The following is a 22,613-nucleotide window of genomic DNA, read 5'->3' as shown; positions in this document are numbered from 1 at the left end:
ACAAGTGGGAGGCACATATGCAAACTGTTGTAATTCCTACACCGTTCAACTGATTTGGATGTAAATACCCTAAAATTAAAGCTGACAGTCTGCAGTTAAAGCACATCTTGTTTGTTTCATTTCAAATCCATTGTGGTGGTGTATAGAGCCAAAAATGTTAGAATTGTGTCAATGTCCCAATATTTATTGACCTGACTGTATATATACACAGTTGTGCTCAGAATAATAGCAGTGTGTTGAAAAAGTGAATAAAGCTCAAAATCCTTCAAATAGCTTTTATTTCCATTCACACAAATGCACTGGGAACACTACACATTCTATTTCAAATCAAAACATGAAGAAAAATATATCAAATTTGTGTTGTTTTTCTAGAAAAAAAATTGAAGAAAAGTGAATATTAGACTGTTCAAAAAAATATCAGTGTTTGTATTCTTTACAAACTCAAACATTCACTATATAAACTGAAAAATGTTTGAAGATTTTGCTTTTTTTTTAATCACTTAATTATTATTTAGTTGTATAACCACTGTTTCTGAGAACTGCTGTACATCTGTGTTGCACGGAGTCAACCAACTTCTGGCACCTGTGAACAGGTATTCCAGCCCAGGATGATTGGACTACATTCCACAGTTCTTCTCGATTTCTTGGTTTTGCCTCAGAAACTGCATTTTTGATGTCACCCCACAAGTTTTCTATTGGATTAAGATCCGGAGATTGGGCTGGCCACTCCATAACGTCAATCTTGTTGATCTGGAACCAAGATGTTGCACGCTTACTGGTGTGTTTGGGGTTGTTGTCTTGTTGGAACACCCATTTCAAGGGCATTTCCCCTTCAGCATAAGGCAGCATGAGCTCTTCTAGTATTCTGATGTATTCAAACTGATCCATGATCCCTGGTATGCGATAAATAGGCCCAACACCGTAGTATGAGAAACATCCCCATATCATGATGCTTGCGCAACCATGCTTCACTGTCTTCACATTGTACTGTGGCTTGAAATCAGTGTTTGGGGGTCGTCTGACAAACTGTCTCCGGCCACTAGACCCAAAAAGAACAATCTTACTTTCATCAGTCCACAAAATGTTGCGCCATTTCTCTTTAGGCCAGTCAATGTGCTCTTTGGCAAATTGTAACCTCTTCAGCACATGTCTTTTTACAACAGTGGGACTTTGTGGGAGCTTCTTGCAGATAGGTTGGCTTCACATAGGCGTCTTCTAATTGTAACAGTACTCACAGGTAACTTTTGACCTTCTGTGATCTTCCTGGAGCTGATTGTTGGCTGAGTCCTTGCCATTTTGGCTATTCTATCCATTCGAATGGTAGTTTTTTGCCGCCTTCCACGTCTTTCAGGTTTTGGTTGCCATTTTAAAGCATTTGCGATCATTTTAGCTGAGCAGCCTATCATTTTCTGCACTTCTTTATATGTTTTCCCCTCTCCAATCAATTTTTTAATCAAGGTACGCTGTTCTTCTGAACAATGTCTGGAACGACCCATTTTCCTCAGAATTTCAGAGAGAAATGCACTGTAACCAGCATGTACAACATTTGCTGCCTTCCTTCCTTAAATATGGGCAATAATTGCCACCTGTTTTTCAAAGAATGAATGACCTCACTAATAGAACGCCACACTGCTATTATTTTGAACATGCCCCTTTCAATTAGTGATTCAATGACACAGAATCAGCAGCATGCATGTCATGACTGTTGGGTATGTTGGATTTCTATTCCTTTACTACACCTGCTAGTAAATTATTTGCCATGTAGAAATATAATTTCTAACAAAAACAGTTTTTGATCAGGTTAGTGATGTCTGATTGCTATTATTTTGAGCACAACTGTGTAAGTCCAGCAGTAATGTGATCTGTGTCCGTGACTGGAACTGATAATGTGATTGCACTCACCAGAAGCGCAATTTAAAAGCTCATTTGTGTATAAAATTTCCCTTAGTGGTCATCTGGGTATGGATAGGGATGGTGCAAATCATCTGGCACACGTTCGGCATGCAAGGTAACTTCAGAGCTCTCTCACAGTATCCAAGGACATCTCATCAGATCTCATAGACCACCGGATGGGTATCAAGCAAGAACTGGGGAATCTCCACCTTGTAGGCTCATTAGTAACGAGCCAGAGAATAAAGTGCTTAATAGTGCAGTATTTTATTTAAATTTGGCAAATAAATGATACAGAGCTGGAGTTAAATTCACATCTGGGTTTTGTCAATGTAAGATGGCCACCGGCCTTCCATGTGGCCTCGGCGGCGTGACGTCACAATAACTAAGCTCCTCACTGACGCGTTTTGTGCACGAATGAAATCCGTAATGAAAACGAGGCTTGGCTAAAAACCTCAGTGGGCATGTGTGAGATTATGGCAAGTAGAAATGGTAGAAGCCCACACCGCTGCTGACTTTTAATGCTGCACTTAGTTTGGTGCCCCTCTGTTCCCTTTTTTATATACTACCGCTTTAAAGGCCACCAGTTTGCATAAGTATTTTAGAACAGACATTTGTTTTTTTAAATCTGAACTCTAGGCAACTATGAAATACACAATTTATTGCAGCCCTGTATTTAATAAACTTTGCACTAGAAAGTAATGTGTGCTTATTACGTCAAACTTCAATCCCCTTTGCAAAATTACATAGGTCGATAGTGGAAAAACACATGTGGGAGAAATGGTTTTCCCGGCCGGCAGAACACAATGATTACTGCTAGGAGTTTAAGCCATGGGCAGTAATCTTGTGGTAAATAAGTTGGTCAATGGGTTGTCTTGAGTACCATCAACCTGCCCATAGATGGATCAAAGCTCAGCCTATCCCTGCTTGAACCACTGAACCAGCCAAGATTCGATCCCTCTATGGTTGTCTTAAGTTATTCAACAATAAATGGATGCCATTTTGAGGAGATAAAGACAGCTACTCATGCTGTTGGTTTTTAAAGTGAATTGTTAAATGGGGTCTGACTAGTTAGCGTGCCGGGAAATTTTTGTTAGAGATGTGCGTTGCCCTTCTATGTGCATCTTACTGCAATGGCTGGTTATAGGTTGGGTCGGTTGCCACTTTTTTTGACAGGCAGCTACTCGTACATAGGTTAAAGTGACACTAGACGACATCTCTATTATGCAAAAAAGAATCCATACATTTACTAATGTTTGTGCACTTTTATCATGAAATTGTTTTATTGTGATTTGTGATTCAAACCTCTCCATTTTTTCTTTCACATAGATCAGTGCACATAATCACATTGCATGTTCCACAGAACAAATCCCACTCCTAGTCCATCTTAAAGTGGTTCTAAAGGCGCAAATTTTTTTACCTTTATGTAATTTGTGCATGAAGGTAACAAACCTCTGTGCAGAGCCCATTGGCTCCTGTTGCTGTCATTCACAGCCAGCGAGCCAATGAGGAGAGGGGCTCTGTGTCTTTTGCACTTAGAGCAGTGGTGCCCTCAGGACAAGCTGCTTTCCCCAGGGGCACTGCTTGAGGGGGAGGAGCCAGGAGTGCAGGCGGGAACCCGAAAAGTAGAGTATTATAGCTGCAAAATCACTGCACAGAGCAGTTAACTTTGGACATGTTTGTTTAAAAAATAAAAAAGAAGCTTTAGTGTCACTTTAAGGGAGAGCAAGATAAGGTGGCCAAGTTCCTACGTACAGTGGTATCATGGAGAATAAACGTAGCCACTCTCAAACGAAGTCAGATTGCCACAACAAAAAAGGGTATTTGATTGGGCTTGGCCTCCCAAATCTTCACTCATATTTCCAAGCTGCCCGGATTGCACAACTGGCATATACTACTGCTAAGGGATCTATTCCCCTTGCTATTGACGCTCTTTCATGCCATCCCTTAGCAGTCGGGGCTCTAATTTGGCTCCCTATTCTATCTCGCCCTTCTATATTATGTCCTACGTTATCTTTTTCGCTGTCGGTCTGGGATAGGGTACACCATTGCAAATCTTTATCCTCCTTACACATGCCTTTAGCCCCTGTGTTCTGTGATCATGGATTTATATCTGGCCTGGTCCCATCTGAGTTTTTTGATGTTGGATTAATAAAGGGTTATTGAGGATAGGTGATTACCTCCGGGGTGCCCGAATTTACCCTCTTCAATATTTTAAAGATAAATTGAAGATGCCTCCCACTGAAATTTAGATTTTCCCATATTGCATCTTTTGTCCACTCGAAATTTGCCTTATTGGACGAACCACCCATTCTTCTTTCGAAGTTTCCTGTCAAAGTACCAATTCCTCTAGAGGTCGTATTTCTACGGTGTATGCCATTCTCGTTGATTCAAGTTGTAAATGGATCATTGGGAACAGGACCTGAATGTTCTGCAGGCCATAGACGGCCGAATTTTTGTCCAAAAGAATAATCGGCCGATTTTCGCACCGTTAGTGGGCAATGTTGTCGGCTGATTTTCGCGGTTCCTTCTCATTTCTTTTATCGGCCATGCTGGAAAATCTACGAAAAACGGCCAATTTTTGTAAGCATTGGTGGCAACATAACGGCCGTTATAAATGACCCGTCTATGGCCTGCATTAGTTATGAAATTTCAGACTGGTGAGATATCGCCTAGCACGGGTGTCGGCAACCCGTGGCTCCAGAGCCGCATGCAGCTCTTTTTCACCTTGGCTGCGGCTCTGGAGCACACTGCCCACCAGGTGACAGGCAATAGGGCAGCAATGGGCAAACTACGGCCCGGCGGACCTTTTAATCCAGCCCGCGGAGCTAGGCTCCCGCTAGGCTCCTCTCACAGTCCGCCCTGAAGACCGGTGTAGCATGAAAATCTGTCTCCTATGAGGATCTGTCCCCCTCGACGTATCTGCGCATGTGCCGGAGATCGCCGATCGGCTGCTAATGCCTGAAACTGGCACATGCGCAGAGACAGATTTTCATGCTACACCGGAATGGCGCGGGAACACGGCGAGAGGAACGCACGGAGCAAAGGTTAGTGAATTGACACGGGGGACTTGGGGACTTAATATGGGGGATGAATTACTATATGGGGGATGAATTACTATGGGGGATTAATTACTATATGGGGGATGAATTACTATGGGGGATGAATTACTATATGGGGGATGTATTTTCAGTTTTAAAAATGTGGCTCTCAAAATAAATTTCAATCGTGGTTTTGGCGAGATTTGGCTCAGTTGAAAAAAAAGGTTGCCCACCACTGGCCTAGCACTATCCAAAGTTTTTTATCAACACCACCTTAATTGAAGCGAATTAGAAAACTTTATTGTGGTGATACTTGGTCGCGAAAATGCATCTGCCCACTTCCCCATTGTGCTTTTGGAATTGTGGCCACATAGGGTCTATGTTTCACGTCTGGTGGCAATGTCCAATAGTAACTAGATTTTGGATCCACATATTTAATATATACGGTAATGGGTGTGAATGTCTGTAGGTCTCCGGAGGCGGCCCTCTTCCATAAATATCCCGCTGTAATACCAAAGAAATCCCTTAAACTGCTTACTTGAAGGTGTCATTTAGTGGTATGAGGGGCGAGAAGGTGTCATTTAATGGTATGAGGGGCGCGAAGGTGCCATTAGTGGTATGAGGGGCGAGAAGGTGTCATTAGTGGTATGAGGGGCGAGAAGGTGTCGTAGTGGTATGAGCGGCGAGAAGGTGTCGTTCGTCTTGCCGCTCATACCACTGACACCTTCTCGCCGCTCATAACACTAACTGACACCGTTTCGCCACTCATATCACTGTGTCAGTTAGTGGTATGAGCGGATAGAAGGTGTCGTTAGTGGTATGAGCGACGAGAAGGTGTCGTTCATCTCGCCGCTCATACCACTAATGACACCTTCTCAGCACTCATACCACTAACGATACCATCATGCCGCTCATACCACTAAATGACACCTTCACGCCGCTCATACCTCTAACTGACACAGTCTCGCCGCTCATACCACTGTGTCAGTTAGTGGTATGAGCGGCGAGAAGGTGTCGTTAGTGGTATGAGCGGCATGAAGGTGTCAGTGGTATGAGCGGCGAGAACGTGTCGTTAGTGGTATGAGCGGCTAGAAGGTGTCGTTAGTGGTATGAGCGGCTAGAAGGTGTCGTTAGTGGTATGAGCGGCGAGAAGGTGTCGTTAGTGGTATGAGCGGCTAGAAGGTGTCGTTAGTGGTATGAGCGGAGAGAAGGTGTCAGTTAGTGGTGTGAGCGGCGTGAAGGTGTTGTTAGTGGTGTGAGCGGCGTGAAGGTGTTGTTAGTGGTGTGAGCGGCGTGAAGGTGTCGTTAGTGGTATGAGCAGCGTGAAGGTGTCAGTTAGTGGTATGAGTCAGTCACCTGGCAGTCTCTCTCTGGTCAGTCTCTGTCAGCTCTTCGCCGCCCCCCCCCCCAATAGTATACATGGTATGTAGCAGGATGGAGATCACTCACCAGGCTTGGTGGAGGGGGCGGAGACCAAGGGGGGGAGCAATGTACTGCCGGTATGTATCCTCACAGCCGCATTTCTCTTCCCTCTCTGTGACAGAGATCCCTGCCTCCGCTGGACACTGCCGTCCTCCGGGATCATCACTCAGCTCTGGCTCCTCACCGCCATCCACTGTGGAGAGCTCCGACACTCAGAGCAGCCTACAGCCTGGCCGGGCGCACTGGATGCTGGGAGTTGTAGTCGTTCCCTCTCACACCCTGCCGGGATTGTAGTTTGCTCCTGTGGAGGCGGGGGAAAGACTACAACTCCCAGTATGCAGTGCGCCTGGCCAGGCTGTAGGCTGCTCTGAGGGTCGGAGCTCTCCGCAGTGGATGGCGGCGAGAAGCCAGGACTGAGAGATGATCCCGGAGGACGGCAGTGTCCAGGGGAGGCCTGATACTCCCACTCCTCACTGGATTCCTCTGCTGTAGTGACATCACAATTGCCGAGGTGCAAAGTGCCGCCCTAGGCAAGCACCTTGTTTGCCTCGCGGCAAATACTACCCATGACTAGATCATGATCAATGATAAGCTTACTTGCCTTCTACACAACAATACTAAATTTTGACAAAGGGACCCATGAATTCGATATATATCTCAGAAACCTTGAACCTTCCCGGAGTGACCCTCTTCTTCGTTTTCTTTCTTCTTCGTTTTCTTTCTTCTTCGTTTTCTTTCTTCTTCGTTTTCTTTCTTCTTCGTTTTCTTTCTTCTTCGTTTTCTTTCTTCTTCGTTTTCTTTCTTCTTCGTTTTCTTTCTTCTTCGTTTTCTTTCTTCTTCGTTTTCTTTCTTCTTCGTTTTCTTTCTTCTTCGTTTTCTTTCTTCTTCGTTTTCTTTCTTCTTCGTTTTCTTTCTTCCTCGTTTTCTTTCTTCTTCTTTTATTATGGTCTTTCTCATTCCTCCATGTTATGTGGTGGGGTGAGCCTATTTGTATTGGTTCTCCAACATTTGTCATGTTTTTCTTAATGCATATTTCCAGCGTTTCATGCAGCTATACAGGTGAAGCTCGAAAAATTTGAATATCGTGCAAAAGTTAATTTATTTCAGTAATGCAACGTAAAAGGTGAAACGAATATATGAGAGACTCATTACATGCAAAGCAAGATAGTTCAAGCCATGATTTGTCATAATTGTGATGATTATGGCTTACAGCTCATGAAAACCCCAAATCCACAATCTCAGAAAATTTGAATATTACATGCAATCAATAAAACAAGGATTGTACATAGAACAATATCGGACCTCTGAAAAGTAGAAGCATGCATATGTACTCAGTACATGGTTTGGGCCCCTTTTGCAGCAATTACTGCCTCAATGCGGCGTGGCATGGAAGCTATCAGCCTGTGGCACTGCTGAGGCGTTATGGAAGACCAAGATGCTTCAATAGCAGCCTTCAGCTCTTCTGCATTGTTCGGTCTCATGTCTCTCATCTTTCTCTTGGCAATGCCCCTTAGATTCTCTATGGGTTTCAAGTCAGGAGAATTTGCTGGCCAATCAAGCAGAGTAATCCCACGGTCATTGAACCAGGTTTTGGTGCTTTTGGCAGTGTGGGCAGGTTCCAAGTCCTGCTGGAAAATGAAGTCCGCATCCCCATAAAGCTTGTCTGCGGAAGGAAGCATGAAGTGCTCAAAAATCTCCTGGTAGATGGCTGCGCTGACCCTGGACTTAATGAAGCACAGTGGACCAACACCAGCAGATGTCATGGCTCCCCAAATCGACACAGACTGTGAAAACTTCACACTGGACTTCAAGCATCTTGCAGTGTGTGCCTCTCCATTCTTCCTCCATACTCTGGGTCCTTGGTTTCCAAATGAGATGCAAAAGTTGCTCTCATCAGAAAAGAGGACTTTGAACCACTGAGCAACAGACCAGGTCTGTTTTTCTTTAGCCCAGGTAACACGCTTCTGACGTTGTTTGTTGTCCAGGAGTGGCTTGACAAGAGGAATACGACATTTGAAGCCCATGTCCAGGATCAGTCTGTGTGGTGGCTCTTAATGCACTGACTCCATCCTCAATCCAGTCCTTGTGAAAGTCCCCAAGACTTTTGAATGGCCTTTTCCTGACAATTCTCTCCAGGCTGCGGTCATCCCTGCTGCTTGTGCACCTTTTTCTTCCACGCTTTTCCCTTCCACATAACTTTCTATTAACCACTTCCCCTGCAGGGTCGGGTGGCCATTTATAAACTGCCTCCCCACACCTTGCTTGTGCGTGCTCCCCGGGAGCATGCAGCACCGCGATCCGGTGCCCGCTGTGTCCTCCAGACACAGTGAAACACTGTTCGTCGGACTGGACCTCTGTACGAGGTTCCAATCATGTGATCACTGATTGGCCAATCAGTGATCACATGCAAAGTAGTAAGCAAGATGTCACTTCTGACATCATTGCTTACTACGTGTGAAATCTGTGAATGATCACAGAGGTCACATGGTACAAGGTTATTCACAACAGCCTTATACCATGTGACAAGCTGTGACCAATCACAGCTCACTCAGTAGTTCTCAATGGCTGCAAGAATGCAGACAGAGAGAAAGAGAAATGATTGTTTTTACATCCTACATGGGTGTAAAAGCAATCAGTGTAAAAAAAAAAAAAAAATCATCACCCCCTAAAAGTAGTACAGTGTCACCATGGTGACACTATACTGCTAGGGTGACAGTATGTAAGAAAAAAAAAAAAAACAATATAAAAAAAATGTTTAAAAATGATATTTTTTGGTTATAAACAAACTAATTTGGCTTATTTTTTTTTTTACTAAAAAGCTAACTGAATAAATTGTGGCCAAGATTTATGATGAAATATTATTTATTTGCAAAATTTTATAAGAAAAACACTTTTTTTCAGAATTTTTGGACATTTTCATTTACATAGCAAAAAAAATAAAAATCCCAGCGGTGAATAAATACCACCAAAATAAAGTTTTATCTGTCTCAAAAAATGGTAAAAAATTCATATGGGTACAGTGTTGCATGACCGCGCAATTGTCATTCAAAGTGTGATAACGCTGAAAATTGCCCTGGTCAGGTAAAAGTGTCCGGACTTGAAGTGGTTAATGTGCTTTGATACAGCACTTTGGGAACATCCAACTTCTTTTGCAATTACCTTTTGAGGCTTTCCCTCTTTATGGAGGGTGTCAATGATGGTTTTCTGCACAACTGTCAGGTCAGCAGTCTTTCCCATGATTGTGATTCCTACTGAACCAGACTGAGAGACCATTTAAAGGCTCAGGAACCCTTTGCAGGTATTATGGCTTAATTAGCTGATTAGAGTGGGACACTTTGAGCCTAGAATATTGCACCTTTTCACAATATTCTAATTTTCTGAGATTGTGGATTTGAGGTTTTCATGAGCTGTAAGCCATAATCATCACAATTATGGCAAATCACATCTTGAACTATCTTGCTTTGCATGTAATGAGTCTATCTTATATATTAGTTTCACCTTTTAAGTTGCATTACTGAAATAAATGAACTTTTGCACGATATTCTAATTTTTCGAGTTTCACCTGTAAGTATTAAGTCTTATTTCTGAGATCTATCATAACATTTGTCTCGAAGTTATTTTGTATTCTTAAACCTTTTCAATAAAAATCATTGGAAAATAAAAAAAAGGGGTATTTGGAAGAGGCTGGGAGCAATAGAAGGTGCTTTTTGAGTTAGGAATACATACTTGAATTTTAGTTAGTGTCACTAACCACAAGTTTTATCTATTTGAAAACTTATAGAAGCAGGGAAAAGGAAATAAGAGTGTGTTGCACCTATTGCCAGAGAAAGGAAAGTACTGGTTCTGGAGGTGAGCATTAGATGGTAGTGGGTCATGCCTGCCGCTCACACTGCTGTCCCCTGGAGTTGTACTGAATTTAGGCGTCCTTTCACAGAGGACGGACTCTGGCTGCAACCAGCTTGCTCAGCAGGTAAGCTGTCCACTGAGCAGATGGATGAAAGCTTCGTGTCCTCTCCGCTTATGCAAAGCGGACAGAGACACAGCCTGCTCTCCTCTGTGGGCGGTCGGATGTCGGTCACACTCGAATACCATCTGATCCACTGGACAGAAGGGGAACCGACCCCCATCTGTCTATATTTTTTTGTACATGGGATATATGCAGGTGTAAACGCACATATGTCAGTTTACACAAGCTGCTTCATAGAGGAGAATGTATTTTCCGACTGGAACGTGTCAAATGGGCCTCATACTCCGATGGGGTGTCGGTATTTTGGCGTAATAATCAATTACAGCTAATAAAATACATGTTTGTGAAAGTGTAGGCTTTCAACCCTAAACAAAATTGCACAGCAAGCTAGAGACAAGAAGATAAGCCTACAAATAACAATGGAAACTGTGCGACATAGGCAAAACCCAAAAAAGAAACACAGATGAGTGTGATTGACTGCTGCAGTCTTCAAAATGTGTCTAACTTCCAAATTCGTGAGCCCTATAAATATATATATAGACAGCTGTGCCAAAAATGTAAATCAAGATTACGAAACGGTATGGTTGCACCAATATCTGTATCTGTACCGATACCAATACAAATGCTCCGATACCGAAAACCGATACCTTTTGTGGTACGATTTGAGCCCATACGAAATAACTGGGCTCAAATCACACTGCAAAGAATTGCATGTGATTTGAACAGGAATGCGCAGTGCGAATCCTGTCCAAATCACATGGGTTTTCCTCCACCACTCCCGTGTGAACCCAGGCTTGTCATAGTGATTTCAGCCTGGGTACACACAGGAGCGGTGTGGGAAATAACATGTGATTCGGACAGGAATCGCACCGCATTCCTGTTAAAATCACATGCAATTCTTTGTAGTGCGATTTGGGCCCCTTCATTTTGTATGGGCTCAAATCGCACTGCAAAGGTATCAGTAATTGGTATCGGCAAGTACTTGAGCACAAGTATCGGTACTTGTACCTGCCGGTAAAAAAACACACAGGTATCGGTACATCTCTACTAAACCGTTTGCAACAAATAAACACCAGAAAATACAACTAATGTCCCATTCAAATAAAAGTTGCTTAAAACAACAAAAAGTGAGCAGCTGCTGGTGCCATTAGTAACATTCACATGACCACTTTCAGGTGCTCCAGGTAACCCCACATGGATTTATACTCGCCACAATCAAACGGTGGTGTTCCCCAGCTGATACGTCACTTCTAGTGATGTCACATCCCATCCCAGGTGTGCAAGCCAACTTCTGGTTTCTTGGCGGCGGTCATTTTAACCAAAAGCTCTGTATGTACCTGGTGCTGATCCTTAGGCACATATACATGTGAATACGGTGTAATTGTAAGGTTTTCTATGGTTTAATAAAGTCGGCTGCTTTGCACAATGAACCTTTTTCTATGATACTGTTTTTTGATTGGCACTGTATTGCACTGGAAGGAATTGCGTAAATAGCATTCGCAAAAAAATGCAGTGAGACCTATCTAATAATAGGTTTATCCATTGTGGTGAGTGCAAATCCCTGTGTGGTCACCTGGAGCACCTGGTAGTGGTCACGTTTTTATCTGTTACTAATTGCAGCAGCACCTTTTCACTTTTTTATTTTAAGCAACTATTATTTGAATGGGACTTATTGATACATGGGACATTATTAGTTGTATTTTCTTATGGTGTTTTTTTTTTTTGCACTTTCACATGTGGCAAACTGTTTAGTAATCTTGACTACTCGCATTTTTGGCAGCACTGTCTATATACACATTTCTAAGAAGATTAATTATAGACCTAAAGTAAAACAGCACCTAGTTAACCGTTTGGTCACCCCAGATGTTATCCCCTTCGTGCCCAGTGTCATTAGTACAGTGTCAGTGCTTTTTATTAGCACTGATCACCATTAGTGTCACTGGGGATATCGGTGACAGTCAGTTTCCCCCCAGTGTCAGAATGCCCGCTGCAGTTCCGCTTTAAGTCGCTGATCGCTACCATTACTGGTATTTAAAAAAAAAATTCCAGTATATATACCACCATTTGTAGACGCTGTAACTTTCACATAAACCAATTAATTTACATGTATTGGGATTTTTTTTTTTTCTTTAGGAAAGACCTGTAGCAGAATACATTTTGGCCTAAATTTATGATTAAATTTTATTTTTAATTTTCTCATAATTATTGGCCTTTTTTTGTTTAGAGTGCAAAAAATTAAAATCGCAGCAGTGATCAAATACCACCAAAGAAAGGTCCATTTGTGGGGGGAAGGACATAAATTTGATTTGGGTGCAATGTTGCATGATCGCGCAGTTGTCAGTTACAGTAACGCCGTATCGCAAGAAATTGCCTGATCAGGAAGGGGGGTAAATCTTCTGGAGCGAAAGTGCTGAAGGGAAAAAGGCACAGAAACAAAAATGCACTTTATTCCACCCTGGTAATAACTAGACTTTGGCTTGATTTGTGCATATGTCTTTATATTTGGGTAATGACACTGTACAGTAAAATTGTAAATCTATACCGGTACATTTAAATGGGGACCTCCATTTTTGCCCTTTACAGTAAACCAATGTTTGTTTAGTAATTAATTGCTCTCTTTGATTGTTTGAATGGGTTTTTGTATTCAAGTCATTCCTTGTGAATGGAAAGTGTATGGGAGTAAATGAAAAGGCTGCTATTTGTCTGGCTATCTTTTGGTTTTAACAGTTTTGGGTGACTGACCCAGATTAGAAAGAAATCAGGACTCCCGATCATTATATTTGCAGTGACTTTGAAATTACTGCAGCTATTTTATCAATTTGACTTGCAGGCAGCTAGAATTTTAAGAAGGGTAGGTTAGCAGTGGCAACCTCCATATTTTAGCAGTACTACCCTCCTTTATTTTGTGTTTAATGCATTTATTAAATGCCATGTTGATATAATCCTACTAGTATATTAATGTTTGTTTGTTTTTTCTGTTTATCAAGGGGTTCACTTAAGAAAGCAGCATTCTTTTATTGAGCAAGGCAAAAAGTGTCGCTACTGTGATACAGTCTTTCATGAACGATATGCCCTGATTCAACACCAGAAGTCTCACAAAAATGAAAAGCGATTCAAATGTGACCAGTGTGAATATGCTTGCAGACAGGTGACCCTCTCTTTTTTTGAACGCTATGAAACAAACTTTATTAAGATTCTAGGACACTTGTTTTGCAACTGAAAATTGATTCTTCAATGGACAATAAATGGTTATATTAAGCTGCTTACCTGATGTATGATAACAATAAATGAGTGCATTTTTTTTTCTTTGCCCTGATATACACTTTACCAACCAAGTCCACAACTTCAGTAAGTGTGATGTAACTGAGTTGCAAAACCTCTTGCTCTGTATTTTGATTTTTCTTGCTTTCATTACATTTGTTTAAATCCTGCAGGAGCGTCATATGATCATGCATAAACGAACCCACACTGGAGAGAAGCCTTATGCTTGCAGTCATTGTGATAAAACATTCCGCCAGAAACAGCTCCTGGACATGCACTTCAAAAGATATCATGACCCCAGCTTTGTTCCTGCTGCATTTGTTTGTTCAAAGTGCGGTAAAACATTTACTCGTAGGGTAAGTGTGGCAATTTCATTTTTTAAATCCCATCACAATTTTTAATCTTTTAAATCTGCTTTTAGCTAACTGAAATCTATGCGGTTTTACTGAATAGGTTTATTTTTATTAAAAAAGAAAAGTGCACTGTGAAATAAGTTCTGTAACAAAAACCTGCAAACTGGTAGAGAAATGGTTGCATTTAATAATTAAAAATAGACATTTAACCGCGTCCCACCCACCTTATAGTACGACGGGCGCAAGGCGGTTCTCTTGTTCTCCCATTTTAATCGCCCATGCGCGGCTCTGGGAGTGCGCAGCGGACACAGCGGATTACCGATCAACGGAAAGAGCCGAAGATGTCGGCTCGGTCATGTGATCAGCTGTGTCCAATCACAGCTGATCGCATGTAAACAGGGAAATGCCGGTTATTGGCATTTCTCTCCTCACGAGCTGTCACGCTGACGGCTCGAGAGGAGAGCCGGTAATCGGCATTCCTCAGAGGGGACATGTACACAGATCATCAAAGCACTGATGATCAGTGTACCCTGATGATCTGTGTAGCCCCAGCAGTGCCACCTGTCAGTGCCAGCTGTCAGTGCTCATCCATGCCACCTGCCAGTGCCACATTTCAGTGCCTACCAGTGCACATCAATGCCACATATCAGTGCCCATCTAAACTGCCAGTCAGTGCCACCCATCAGTGTCAGTCAGTGCCGCCTTTCAGTGCCATATATGAGTGATGCCTGTCAATGCCCATCAGTGCCTCCTCATCAGTGCCACCTATCAGTGTCCATCAGTGCAGCCTATCAGTGCCCATCACTACAGCCTCATTAGCGCACATCAGTCACAAAACAATGATAAAAATTTCATATGGGTACAGTGTTGCATGACCACGCAATTGTCATTCAAAGTGTGATAGTGCTGAAAGCTAGAAATTGGCCTGGGCAGGAAGGGGGTATAAATGCCCTGTAGGCTAGTGGTTAAAAACTTATTCTGTGTGGCTACAGTTTGGGCACTAAATATCACCTTAAGGGATGTCATTGATATGTTAGGTATGTATATTCATGGTAAAAAAAAAATTTTTCAATATAGGATTTAATCAATGTACTTATTCTTTAAGGACCACTAATTATGATTCTAATTTTTATATATATATATATATATATATATATATATATATATATATATATATATATATATATATATATATATATATATATATATATATATTTTTTTTTTTTTTTTTTTTTTTTTTCCTACAATTACATGTAGGCTTAGCTGTGCAGCAACAGTGTAAGAGAATGCAACAGACTATAACACCAACTGGTGCTTGAGCTGTTGCGGTACAGTTTATTCTCACTGTTCGTGTGGGTATAGTTGCTTGCTCGTAAAGGTTTGGACACTTTGCAAAAGCACATAGCCCCATATAGTTGTATGCCTCTGAATTTGCACAAAAGCTCAGTTTATCTTGGTGACCTGTGGGTGGTAAAATGTCTGTCTCTCTTCATACCTTTGTAAACCAGTCTTTTGCAGCGGTAGGCCAGACCAAGATCCTTGATATTCACTAAAGCAGTCCTACCAGATATTTGTGCCATATCAGATTTCTAATTATAGATTTAGCATTGAAGACTCACCGTAATGGTGAGTAAGGCTGTTCACTGACTGTGCCCCACTCCCCAGGTAATTCTTGCCACCATTGTCAATGTGGGCATTTGTCATTGCTTCAGGTTCCCTCTTCTGACTTCTTCCCCTGGGACTTTCAAAGAGGGTTATACTGCTGCCTACACGAGAAACAGGCACTAAACACAGCAGGGCAGCTCTTATGTACTAGAACACCTCCAACACCAATCCTGCTCAGTTTTGCTTAGTGTTTTCAAGGAGAATGGATGTTGTCTGTCTTTCTGCAACGTTTTTGCATTAACCAATTTTTTTTTTCCTACTATCAACAGCTACTAGTAGATTTTGTCCAGATGTTGTAAATCTTGAAAGTCTCTCCAGTCAGCAAATGAGTGCAGTTTTTTTTCCAGCTCCTTGAATATACTAGTGTGTTCTCTGCAGCGTTCTTCCATTCTCCACTGACCCCCACCCCCCCATCTGTGCTCTAGCTAGCACAATTCTCTATTGTTAAGGTCAGACCAAAGCACCTGGGAATTCCCTGCTGTGTTATTGAGGCCAGAGCTGTGACAGCCTTTAACTCTCCCTATCTGAGTGGCTCAAGGCTATATGCTGTTTTAGATACTCTCATCCTTGTTTTTTCCTAGATGTTGTGTGTTACAGGACTGGACACAGTGTCTTAAGGATAAAGGATCCCTCTTTATTGTAATGTGGGCTGGCATGTGTATGTTTACCTTCGGAGCAGACTGGGCACAGTATCCTGGGGACAAGGGAATCCTCATTTTGCTTTGGGCTCGGTTTTTGACTTCTGGTGGCTGGGCATTTTCTTCCCAAAATGTCTTAGGTTTCTTGCCTACTTCTTCCTTCTGATGCTGGAATCTTTTTGATTTCATCAAAGGTGGTTAAAGCTAGTACTTGCACACCAAGCCATTTGCTTTTTTTTCCCCTTGGCTCTGTGGCAGTTTTCTTGAAGAGCAACTTCTACACACATGCAACTACCTCATTTTGGCGCAGGGACACCACCCTTTCAGCACCTTCAGTTATGAGGAATCTGTTTTCTTTCCACCTGGAGTGATTCCTGTATGCAGCTATCACCTCTGTGTACCCATTTTCAGAATATATTCTTTGCCCAGCTGGTCTGTGAGTATTCCTAGGGGAATGGGGTGGCTCTTCCCTGTAGTACAGCACGCACTGTTAAATGGCTGAAGCCAAATGAATGAAAGGTTGTTTGCTGGCTGCTGGCAAAGCACGCAATGAGGGTGTAATTTGCGTCATGTGCAAGGTTAAGCTTGGCACAGGAAAGGCTTGTGCTTCCTCAAACCCCATTCATATCACTTGCATCTGTGGCTACTTCTGCCCTATCCCCCCATCTTCTGTGTGGATTAATCTTTTGTATCACAGCAGATGTGGTTCCCTTTGTTATGCAAGGTTTTATGTCTCATTTGGTACAGAAAATTGTAACTTGAACACAAGGGCTGCCACTTTCCTCTGTGGATCGGAAACGATGTTGCCTGATAATTCTGATTCTGTCAGAGATCTACCAGAACACTTTTTCATATGTTGAGTTCCTCTCTTCTCCAGAGGTGCAAAAGCAGTTGTTTTACCGAAGCAGAAGGAATGTTTTACTTTGAAGTTCGTTCCCATTGAGTTGGTTTCTCAGCTAATGTGTTGTCCCTCCTTATTAAGGCTTAGTCCACCCCCCCCCCCCCCCCCCATTGACGACATTACATTCTTAAAGGACTCTGTTAACAAAAAATTGTTAGCAATTTCTTGGTCCATTCACATCTTGGTTGACTCTGCCCTTCAACCCATCCTTGCTTTGACTCTCATCTCTCAGTCCGACTGGTCCAAATTCCTAAGAAAGAACTTGTTGGCAGTTGCCTAATTGATTACCTTGATCCAAAGATAGTTGCTTTTAACTTCTGTGATGCGTGACTAGATGCTAGATGAGCTACCTCTCGGGTAACCTGGTAATCCTTGAAAACATCTGCATGATGTTTTAGCAGCTATAAAAATCATGTTATCTTAACCGTACAGTACAGGACACACAGTATTCATTGACCTGGGTTAAATGTTTATACCTTCAAGCGGAGGTCCAGTCGAAATTAAATAAAAAAATAAAAAGTCAGAAGCTACAAAAAACGGACACTCACCGGATTCTCAATACCTCTGTGTACTCACACCATCCAGTTGACCGACCATCTTGTCGCCTCGGCGCTGACATCTTTAGTGTGGGCGCGCAGCTGTGACAGCTTGCAGCTTCACAGCCAGGTGCCCACTGCGCATGTGAATGGTCCCATAGTCTTCTGGGACAAGTCACGTGTCCCAGAAGACTACGGGGATTGAGGGGAGGACAACTTCCATTTCAAATTTGGGTACCCCCTCCTCAATCCTTAACAGGGAGTGGGGGACAAAGCCTTAAAGCGTAGCTTCCCCTTTTGGCTCAGGTGATTGCAAAGCCTTTGAGGACACACCCCGTGGGCACCTCCACTCTGAGTCCTCAGATTTTTTTTTTCTAGTGTCCTAAGGTAAAATATCACTTCAAATTCCAAAATTTCGCATGGAATCCACAAGGGCAGTAATTGCCTCCCTGAGCCAGGCGGAATACCTGGCGTCTGTAGATATTGAAGATCAAAATAGGGTGCACTGAAGGGGAGGGCCTCTCATCTAGCCATACAGGAATCATTGACTAACAGGTAGAACAGTCACACTTATGCTGCATTTCAGAAAGTGGAATATACTCAAAAGGCAAGCAACAAAGAAGGAAAGCGCCTATAATTTTTATTGATTTACATATATGGATATGTGTTCTTATGGGGTCTAATCATCATGGATGTTACTTTTTTTTTTTTATTATTTCTTTTTCTCAATGCTAGTTTGCAATGGTTTGTCATTTTAATACATGTGAGGCCCTATACCGACTATGACTAGTTGGGGTGCCATGTGTTGAACACATTTTAACTTCATTTGTTTTTCCCAAAGATTGTTTTATATTGCTAAAAATTCCTTTGTCCTTTTGTCACAACATTGTTAATATTTAGCCATATTTATTGTAATTTACTGATTGCATTAGTAGCGGTCCAGCCCCCATCTGTTTGTGTATATAAGCTGCCAGTTAGTGTTATGGGGCATGGTTTGATAAAGGAGCGACTGAACATGCTCAAACGCGTTGCACACCTTCCTGTGTGACATCACTTCCTGTTTGCACTACACGCTGGTCCCAGAAGTTTCTGGGTGGACATCTTTCCAGCTATTGTATCCCTATGCTGCTGGACGGCTTGGTGGATCGGAGACATTGTTGCTGCAGGTTGCACCTTCGCCCACAGAAGCTTTTTGAATGGTTTAATCCTGTTTTGGCTATAGAATAGGTAGAGCAGTGAATCATTCAACCAGATAAATCAGTAAGTATATTGTTGTTAGATCTCAGTGGATACAGTGTTGCTGATGGAATGAATCAAAGCTCACACTGTTTGCAACAAGTGCAGATCACAGTGTTGTGCATAACCGTCTCATATTAGTAGATACAAGCAACAAAATACTCCAGATATCAATTACTGTGTATTTCGATTATTATTATTATTATACAGGACCTATATAGTGCCAACAAGTTTGTGCACCGCTTGACAATATAAAGAGAGACATTATAGCTACAATACAATCAAAACAAGAGGATTAAGAGGGCCCTGCTCATAAGAGTTTACCAACTAATAGGGTGGGGCAAGTGGTACAAAAGGCTATAACTGGGGGGGGGATGAGCTGATGGAAGTAATAAATGTTTGTTCGGAGGCGTGATAGGCTTCCTTAAAGAGATACGTTTTCATGGACTGCCTAAAGGCAGTCAGAGTAGGGAATAGCTAGACTGATTGACGTAGAACGTTCTAGAGGATGGGAGAGGCTCTAGCAAAGTACTGGAGATGAGTATAGGAGGAGTAGACAAGGGAGCTTGAGAGCTGGAGGTCATGAGAGGAGCGGAGAGGGAGGTTTGGGTGATATTTTGAGACAAGATTGGTGATGTAGCTTGGGGCGGAGTTGTGGATGGCTTTGTATGATGTTGTTAGTATTTTGAATTTAATTCGCTGGGCAATCGGAAGCCAGTGGAGGGATTGACAGAGAGCGGGGTGGCAAACACTGAGTGGTTGGTATAGTACGGGTGTCGGCAACCCGCGGCTCCAGAGCCACATGCGGCTCTTTTTCACCTTTGCTGCGGCTCCGGAGCACACTGCCCACCAGGTGACAGGCAATAGGGTTGCCGTAGCTCAGTGGTCGGCAAGCCGCTACTCTTTACACATTTTAATGCGGCTCTTCTGTGTGCCGGGCGCCCGCTCCCCTCCCTCCTCTCGGGCGGCCGCCCCAAAAGTCAGGACTCTGCAGCTAGCCCAGCAATGGGCAAACTACGGCCCGGCGGAACTTTTAATCCGGCCTGCGGAGCGTGGCAAACATTGGCTGTCAGGATGTAGGCGGGGCAGCGTGACGAACTCCTCTCCTCTCACAGTCCACCCTGAAGACCGGAACGGCGCGGGAACACAGCGAGAGGAACGCGCGGAGCAAAGGTAAGTGAATTGACACAATATGGGGAATGAATTACTATAGGGGGGGTGAATTACTATATGGGGGATGAATTACTATATGGGGGATGAATTACTATGGGGGATGAAATACTATGGGGGATGAATTACTATGTGGGGGATGAATTACTATGTGGGGGATTAATTACTATGTGGGGGATGAATTACTATATGGGGGATGAATTACTATATGGGGGATGAATTACTATATGGGGGATGAATTACTATATGGGGGATGTATTTTCAGCTTTAAAAATGTGGCTCTCAAAATAAATTTCAATCGTGGTTTTGGCGAGATTTGGCTCAGTTGAAAAAAAAAAAGGTTGCCCACCACTGACCTAAGGCTATGATTGTGATTATGATGATACACTGTGGCCCTGATTAACCCTTTGCTTACTGGGCCCTTAAACCCCCTTCATGACCAGAGCGCTTTTTGCAATATATGCAGTGTCGGATTTGTTTTAAATGTTGCAATGGTTTTGCGGCTCCCAGTCTTTTTTTCCCTCTCGGAAACGGGTCCAAGTGGCTCTTTATGTCTTAAAGGTTGCAGACCCCTGGTATAGTAGATGATCCTGGCAGCAGCATTCATGATAGACTGAAGAGGGGATAGCCTATGGACAGGTAGGCCTATGAGAAGGGAGTTGCAATAGTCAAGGTGAGAGGTAACAAGGGAGTGAATGAGTAGCTTGGTGGTTTCATTGGTTAAAAAGGGGCGAATTTTAGAGATGTTACAGAGGTAAAGTCTACAAGGTTTACATTGATTGGATTTGGGGCCGAAAGGATAGGTCAGAGTCTGGGATTACACCTAGTACCCTGGCTTGAGGGGAGGGACTTATGGTTCCATTATTGATCTTGATGGAAAAAGTCATGTAGGAGTTCACAAGGGGGAGGGAATATTATCAGTTTGGTTTTAGAGAGATTAAGGAAGTGGTGTAATATCTATGCTCAATATGTCAGTAAGTTAGGAATGCGAAAGGAGACTGAAGGAGTAAGGTGAGGAGTAGAGAGATAGATTTGGGTGTCATCGGCATAGAGGTGGTATTTGAAGCCATTGGAGGTAATCAGTTGAGCAAAAGAGGTGTAGGTAGGGAAGAGAAGGGGTCCAAGAACAGAGCCTTGGGGGACCCCTACAGAAAGACGAAGTAGAGAGGAGGAGACAGAGTTATAATTAACACTGAAAGAGCGCTGTGACAGGTAGGAGAACCAGGATAGAGCTGAACTCTAGTAGTAAGATTATGGAGTATTGTCCATTGGTTTTAGCAGTAAGTAAATTGTTAGTGAGTTTTAGTAGGGCAGTTGCTGTGGAGTGCTGCAAGTGAAATCCAGGTTGTATGGGGTCAAGAACATTGTTTTCAATGAGGTAGGAGCTAAGATAGTTGTAGACTAAGCATTCTAAAAGTTTAGAGGTGAATGGGAGCAAGTGTTTGGGACTTTCACAAGGAGTGGACTGAGGCTGGAGTCAGTGCCTCAAGAGCCACCACACACAGAGATGGGTCTTATGTTCAGGTTGGTGGGTTCAAGTGAGGGCTTTTTAAGTATGGGAGTGATCTGTGCATTCTTTAGGAGGCAGGGGAAGGTGCCAGTAGAGAGGGAGAGACTGAAGATGAGTGAGAGAGCATAGAATAAAGAAGAGGGTGACTAGTAGTTGTGAGGGAACAGGATTTTGGGGGACAATTGATTTGGTGGGCATCTGAGAACAGTTGCCGACTCAAAAGAAGAAAGTGTTGACTGTGCTGTTAGACACCTGTCAAGCACACTTGGATTGCTTTTCACAAGAGCAGCAGTGTCTGCTGCACTTCTGAATGAGCCCTTAGTTGCATTCAGCAGCGGTACCATTCGGGCCTGTTAACACATAATGTTGTGGGGGTGGTAAGACCACCAATTATTACCCCCTTTAGCTTCTGCGACAGCAGCCAACGGTCTACACATGCCGCAGCAGGAAATAAACTTCCCTTTTAGGTGCTACCACCTGCCAGTCGTGACCCATTCAAGTAAATGTGGCCCTGCATGCTTCTGCGGGGTCCAAGGGTTTAAAGCCTGTGGTGAGAAATCAACACAATGCTGCGTCCTGTAATCTTTGCTGTACTGCACAAGTTTGCAGGGCACTTTCAGAGCAGCCTCATTCACTTGAATAGGTTATGCTTGGCAGGTGCTACTCCCACCACCATTAGAGAGTGTATAACCCCTGCTGTGGCTGCAACGTGTACACCCCTGGTCACTGTAGCTAAAGGGTTTGTGGTTGAGACAAGGGTAGTTAAAACATGTCTTAACTATAGGGTTTTTGTAATTATAGAGCAGCAGCATGGGGTTCAAACTCTTCACACAGCAGGCTTTGCAGAAGAGGATAACAATTAGTGTCCAGGGAACTGAGAAAATTGAGGCACATTTTTCTTGGACAGTGGAGGTGTTTGATATTGTGTCAAGGTTGTGGGAGTGAAACTGAAACAGGAGTAATGTGTTAGTGGAACAGGGGACACCAACAGTTCAAAATGAGGTTTTCAGCCTTGACTGTATG

The 22,613-nt window shown here is 43.0% G+C and overlaps 1 protein-coding gene across 2 annotated transcripts in view; it reads left to right on the top strand.

Moving 5' to 3' along the window:
* CTCF (CCCTC-binding factor) overlaps positions 1 to 22,613 on the top strand; it is a 166,672-nt gene that overhangs the window by 119,790 nt on the left and 24,269 nt on the right. For both annotated transcript variants that reach the window (XM_089689957.1, XM_089689956.1), the window contains 2 exons: positions 13,308 to 13,468; positions 13,755 to 13,937. In XM_089689957.1, the coding sequence (XP_089546083.1) occupies positions 13,308 to 13,468; positions 13,755 to 13,937 (344 nt within the window). The remainder of the gene's footprint in view (positions 1 to 13,307; positions 13,469 to 13,754; positions 13,938 to 22,613) is intronic.

Source organism: Staurois parvus, unplaced genomic scaffold (assembly GCF_062004578.1).
Source record: "Staurois parvus isolate SC_StPar_1 unplaced genomic scaffold, SC_StPar_1.0 ptg000505l, whole genome shotgun sequence".
Taxonomy (NCBI): Eukaryota; Metazoa; Chordata; class Amphibia; order Anura; family Ranidae; genus Staurois; species Staurois parvus.
The sequence above is the reverse complement of the archived record's forward strand: the minus strand, read 5'-3'. Positions and strand labels throughout refer to the sequence as shown.